This window comes from Citrus clementina, unplaced genomic scaffold (genome assembly GCF_000493195.1).
Source record: "Citrus clementina cultivar Clemenules unplaced genomic scaffold, Citrus_clementina_v1.0 scaffold_5, whole genome shotgun sequence".
Classification (NCBI taxonomy): domain Eukaryota; kingdom Viridiplantae; phylum Streptophyta; class Magnoliopsida; order Sapindales; family Rutaceae; genus Citrus; species Citrus x clementina.
In genome coordinates, this window is record NW_006262201.1 from 24,341,841 (window position 1) to 24,348,670 (window position 6,830).

Sequence of the window (6,830 nt, forward strand, 5' to 3'; positions counted from 1 at the left end):
TGTTATTGGATTTTTTGCGTGATTAATGTGGTGCGTATGATGTTTCTCTTTAAACCAAATTCTCGTGGAATTAACTTTAACAAGTATGAAATATTGAGGTATCTTTACACAAGATGTGAAATGTTGGGCCAACTTTATAATTAAGTTAATGGTTGTATAAGTATTTGTTTAGTTCTCATATTTTGACTTAAATGTCTGTTTAGTACTTATATTTTAAAAATACCTCAAAATAATCTTGAAGTTAAATATATTACATTTTTAACTTTACTTTCTTTAATTTTACAATAATACTCTTGTAACAATATTCTTGACATTAATTAATTTATATAAAAAAAATTAATTAACAAATTAATCAATAATTATTTATTAGGAAATTAACCTATAAATATCAGTATGAAAGATCTAGTATTTTTTGTACCCATGCAACAATCTTACTAATAATCTATTTATAAATAAATTAACATCAGCCAAGTAATATTTAATATCTTTGTAATGATTTTACTAATAATTATTTTATAAAAAATTAATTTACCAAATTAATCCTAAAAGTAAAACAATATCATAAAAATTTGTTGAAATTTTTATGTTACTTTTAAGGCTAATTTGATAATTGAACATTTTTTTCTTTCCATTAATATCCTCAAGAAGGCAAGAATATTGTTGCAAGGGTTCATTGTAAAAGAAAAGAAAAGGCAAAGGTAGGAGTGTAACATATTTAACAACATAGGTGTCTTGAGGTATTTTAAAAATATAAAAACTAAACAAATACTTAAAGCAAAATATAGAAACAAAATGAGCATTTAGGATCCATTTGGAATTGTTTTTGGGAGACTCAAAAGTGATTTTAAAGAGCCAAAAGCTAATTTTAGTATTTGATAAATTTTAAAAATCACTTTTGACAAAATCATTCCATCCTAAGTAGATTTTGAAAAATAGGGAAGGAGCAGCTTTTCAAAATCCGATTTTAAGAATCACTTTTATACTTAATACAATTCCATATATATCCTCATATATATTATTCTTACTAATTAGGAAATAAAATTAAAAATAAAATTAATAACATGAAATATTTATTTTAGTTATAATTATTATATATACACAATCAAAAATATTTTATGTGTATTTATAAATATGTAAATAAAATTTATTTAACATTATGTTCAATTCAGTTATTTATATTCTTACAGTAGTTTAACAGTAAGATTTACCAAATATATACAACTGCTTTTAAAACTCACTGCACTTTTAAAAATAAATTTCACCAAACGTTTAGTTGATTCTCTTCACAATTGATTATTTTCTAAAGTATAAATAATAATAATTATTTTAAAAATTATATATTATCAACTGACCCTTACCTTAATTTAATTTTCCAGCTAAAGTAAATACTCAAAGCGTAGACAGGGGCACGAATAAGACATGCTCATCATTCTTATACTATCCTGAATTATGAAATAGCGCAGACATTAAATGTCTTGTACGAAATATTTAGTTTAAGAATCTTATTCTCTAGTCCTTAAAAAAAAAGGAAATTAATTAATTGATCATTTAATTATTTGTAGATCAAATTCTAACATAAAGGTATATATGAAGTGCAATGAGGAAACTTGTTTGTTCGCTTCTTTAATCTCGCATCAAAAGCAATCTACAAATGAAACCGAATCGCAGCCGCTAAGGAAACTTGTTTGTATGAGAAACCTCATGTTGCTCAAGCCTCATATTAACAACAAATGTTTACAAAAGAGAAAAGAGATCAAACCCAAAAATATCTAGGTTCTTCTTCCATATATATTTGCAGGATCTATATCACGAGATGAGAGTTTTGCGCAGCAGTTTCTACAAATATATTACTTTTCTGCTCTCCCCATATATTACTTTTCTGCTCTCCCCCAGTTCCTTGATGTTAAAAAAGTTGTAAATTGTCATTTTTTGTTGCCGTGTCTTCTACTATTTTATCCTTGATGCGGTAAAATTCATCATTGATTAATAAAACAAAAAAATAAATTAAAAGATATATAACAATTTATTTTCTTTTAACAGCAAGAAAGTGTTGATAGATTTTGAAAATAGGAACAGAGAAATGATATATTTACTGAAATGAAAGAATAAGGAAGTAGATGAGTTTGCATAGACCTATTTTACCTTAACTAAAATTTTCTGTTAGAGACTTGAGATTGCAATTTTTAAATACAAAATGGTTTAATATAAAAAAAATTTATTAAATATTTTGAATAGAGATCTTGGTCCACAAGGACCACAACATGATGGACCATCACGAAGAGGGAATTAATAATCTTTTTTAAGCGTATTCCCAAAACAAAGGAAAAAAAATTCAACGTTATTGCTAGTAGAGAATATTACAGAAAGGTTGAAATTTATAAGCAAGTGCACTTACATATTCATACGTATTCAACTTTTTATTTTAATTATTTTATTTAGGCATAGCAGAAGTACTTGTAATAATAATAATATTCTCCGGTCCTTCCCATGTGAGGTGAATCATATATATTTGGTAGCCGCAAGATAGAGAGGATGCTTCTTGTGCATAACGATACCGGGGGCGATGTCAAAATCTAAGTCTTGAATCTTCATCTCAGCAGGCATTTCCCAATCAAATTTGTAAAGAAGATTAGCAATTGCAAGCTCCAAATTTGCAATTCCCATATGAATCCCGGGACAAAATCTTCTGCCTCCACCAAATGGTATAAGCTCATAATTATTTTGTCCTGTCAATTCAATATTGGACTTATCACCGATAATAAATCTGTCAGGATCAAAATCATCTGGCCTCTCCCAAACTTCAGGATCTCTAGATATTGCCCATCCATTTAAATAAACAAGTGTCTTAGCTGGTACCTGATATCCATCTATCACGCAACTCTTGGTTGTTTCTCTTGGTATTATGGGAACTGGTGGATATAACCTGAATGTCTCTTTTAGTATGGCTTTGATATATGGCAGTTTTTCCAAATCATCTTCATCTACAAATCCTTTATCTCCAATCAAATCCCTTACTTCCTTCTGTGCTTTCTCCATTACTCTTGGATTCTTCACTACGTTGGTCATTGCCCATGTCATTAGAGCTGCACTCGTGTCCGTGGCACCGACAAACACATTCTTGGACACGACCAAAAACTTTCATTAAATAAATAATAATAGTGTGCATGCCGGTTAATGATCTTTTAGTTCCATGTTGTTATTAAATAGACATTTCTGTTAAAATTTACGGAACTATATATATGCTCTACTATTGTCTTGCATATTTGATTTTTTTTTAATTTTAATATATATCACACAAGAATTATATTTAAACCTTAAAAAGTCCCATTTAACAGTTATAAAAATTACGACAATAACATTTGGGATAGATTTTGATCGTCAGATTTAACAATTTTATAAAAGTTTTGGCAGTGACATTTTAGATGAGTTTTGAAAATACGTGGACTAAAAGTTAAAAAAAAAATTACCATGAGCACAGCTTTGATGTTATCCCAAGTGAATCCATGAACTTGATCCTCACCACGATCTTTCTGAACTTGAAGTAAAACATCAACTATATCCCCGCGTACTTGGTCTTTTGGTCTATTAGGATCTGCATGTTCCTCGATGAGTTGTTGGTAAAATGCATCAAACTCTTTGAAGTTGTTTTCGAGACGACTAATGATTCCCGAGAGCTTATCAAAAAAACCACCGAAGAAAGGAAAAAAATCTTTGAAATAGAAGGCTCCCAACACAACTCTAGTCTCATCAAGTAACGAGTGGAACTTGCTTCTTTCGCCAGCTTTATTCTCAAACTTCTTCCCGACTGCAACCCTAAATATGACCGAATTTGTAAGTGACATTAAACGCTCACTCAGATTAATCACCACCGTTGCCGGCGATGGTGATGATGATGATGTTGATGTTGATGAAATCTCCTCGATCATACATGCTACCTCATCTTCTCTCACGGGACGAAAATGGCGGACTCTGCTGGCATTAAAAAGATGAGTGACACATATTTTCCTCATCTCTTTCCACTTGTCGTTGTATGGAGCAAAGACAATATCTAAGCCATTGTAGGTCAATTTTTGCTGGCCAACCAAGGCTGGCCTGCCGCTAAATTCAACATCATAGGTTTTCAAAGCCTCGTTTGCTATTTTCACTGAAGAAACTACTACGGTCTGCACAAGGCCAAGGCGTAGTGACATCAGTGGACCATATTTTTTGGAGAGATTCCAGAGTTGGTAATGAAAGTTTGTGCTTTCAAGCTGGTGTAGGTTTCCGATTAAGGGAAGACCTCGAGGTCCTGGTGGTAATAAAGCACTTGTCGTTTTGGGTTTGTTTATGAGTTTCCTTTGGAGATGAAGAAAGTAAAAGATTACTGGGAGTGACACAAGGAATACGATGAGCAAAGCCATGTTCAATTTGTGTTATATTGATTGCAATGAGGCAACTAATTGACGACGACCTTTATAGATGATACATGGTAGGATTCGCCATTATTTTAAATTTAAATTTAATTTGCGCGGTTCGTCAACACAGCCCATTATTTTTTAATAAAAAATATTAATTGAAAATATCTTTTTCCGCCTTCTCAATTCTCTAGTAAGATCTGTGGGTTTCAACTTTTTTAGTGTTAAATTAAAATTCAATACAGTAATATACTAATATTCTAGCTAACAGGAAAATTCAAAAGCAGTTGTTTGAAATTTTGAACAACCACTTTAGATAAAACTCACTGCTATGAAAAAAAAATGCAGTTAAGAAAAAACAAATTCATAATGTGTGGTAAAGATAATTTTTAAATAATAATTCTGACGAATAGTAAGAATATCATAGGTTTTTCTTCTTATAAATATGGATAAAATCAACTTAAACTGCAAGTATTTACCAAACACTTAAGTAGTGTAACTTTCTAAACCACAACTGCTCAATCATAATACTAAATGTGACCTCAAGTTTAGGCTTCAACCTCTGCCATGCCACATCACTACTAAAAAATGTTAAATAATGACAAAGATTTTATGACTTATCTTGTTATGTCACAAATCTATGGTGAAAGTATAATAGATTTATGACATATATACACATGTCAAGAATTCATGATATATTCTTCAGTTATAACTTAAAGACAAAGACATAAATAGATGTTAGATATAAGTTATGTTTGTGTTATGTGGATTTATATAGTTTTAAAATGGTGTTGTTTAAATTAGCTTGTAATTTTTTTATTAAATGTTTAAATTATTTTTAAAACAATGGCTAAAACAGCAATGTCATTTATACTAAAGGACATCGATTTTATTAAACCTAAAAGACATTAGCACAACTAGAATTGACTAAGTGTTGACAAATCAACAAATCTATCTCTCTCACACACAAATCCTGCTCTCTCTAACACTATATAGAACCCTAACCCTCAACCTCACATCCACCACTGACAAAATTGAGCAAGTTCACAGCATGTTAAAACCATCCCCTCATTCACTCAAACACTCATTTTGTCGTTTCACTGAAATCTGAAACCCTCAATGTTGCTCTCATTCAAGCCTTCATTTAACTAAAAAAACCCTTATTGAAACTTTTGATTTGTAGAAGAATAATAACAAGAAGAAGCCATGAGTCCTAAACTCTCACTCAAGTAGTTCGATTGAAGAAGAACAAGGTGAGTTTGAAACCCTAGGTTTGATTTGGAGTGTTTCTATTTGAAGAAGAACTAGGTGAGTTTGAGACCCTAGGTTTGATTTAGTGCATTTCTATTTGAAACCCTAGGTTGAATTAAACCCAATCACAGAAGATTGGAGAAGAAGAAAAAGCATAAGCAAAAGATGAAGCTGAATTTGTTTAAAGCTCTTTTTTTTTTTTTTTTGCTTGTTTTGCTAATCCTTTCTGAGTTTCGAGGTTCATTGAGTTGCTAGACACGATTTACTAGTGTTGATTGAGTTATAGGACATAATTCTAAGCGTTGATGTTGTTGATTAATTGGTAGCTAGATTGATTCAATGAACTATTTAATTGCTACTTTTTTTTTTCATTTTTGGATTGATTGCCCTGTTAAATAGTTATAATCAATTATCATAATTATATGGGAAATGATCAATCGTATACCCTTAGTTTACTCCGTTATCAAATTTACTATAACACTTTTAGGGTATATCAGTCATCCACCTTAAATTGACAAAATGTATCTGCTGTTTAAATATGATGACGTCAGAATGGTAATTTGGGTCTTTTCATATGATACAAGTGATAATTTAAGGGTATATAAGTGATAATAAGAGATTTTAAGGATATACAAGTGATAATTTTCAAAGGTAAAATCGTCAATTCGCTACAGTTCCGTTAACTTTCAAACAACAGCTAACGATTTAGTGGTTGACAGATAATTTTTGTCAAATTAAGGTGGACGATTGATATACTCTTAAAGTGTTGTAGTATTTTTGATAAAAACACAAATTTAGGACATACGAATAATAATTTCCCTAATTATATTCTTTCAATTGATACATTATATAATGAGATGAATATATCATGATATTACTTGGATCTTAATGATAATTGTCTATGCTTGTTGGTCAATTGTAGTTCTTTTCATCATATATATATTATCTAATTTCATATAATATAAAATAATTATAATTGTTGTGCAAATTTTATTGAACTCGCAAGTACGTGAATCTATTATAGAATATATCAACGGTGACGAGTGCTGATCCCACGAGGAAGTGGATTTTAATTGGGTGTATAGTTAATTTTCTAAGTGGGTGGTTGGATTTGTGGTGAAAGTGATTTAGAATATCCTAAAATTTAAATTAGAATGACGGGAATAAATTTAAGTGAAAACTATT

At 30.2% G+C, this 6,830-nt stretch overlaps 1 protein-coding gene across 1 annotated transcript; it reads right to left on the minus strand.

Annotated features, from left to right (window-relative positions):
• Nucleotides 1-2,449: 2,449 nt before the first annotated feature.
• Nucleotides 2,450-4,423, minus strand: LOC18041363 (cytochrome P450 83B1). Its single transcript, XM_006432489.2, has 2 exons — nt 3,468-4,423; nt 2,450-3,117 (listed from the first exon to the last, which is right to left on the minus strand). Exons 1-2 carry the CDS (start codon nt 4,398-4,400, stop codon nt 2,500-2,502), a joined length of 1,551 nt encoding a protein of 516 aa, XP_006432552.1. The 5' UTR covers nt 4,401-4,423; the 3' UTR covers nt 2,450-2,499.
• Between the last annotated feature and the right edge of the window lie 2,407 nt (nt 4,424-6,830).

Excerpts from the sequence above, each read along its gene's own strand:
- LOC18041363 (XM_006432489.2), bottom strand. The coding sequence starts at position 4,400 with ATGGCTTTGCTCATCGTATTCCTTGTGTCACTCCCAGTAATCTTTTAC. Across the intron at positions 3,118-3,467 it reads ACATCAAAGCTGTGCTCATG|AATGTGTTTGTCGGTGCCAC; the intron begins GTAATTTTTTTT and ends GTCGTGTCCAAG.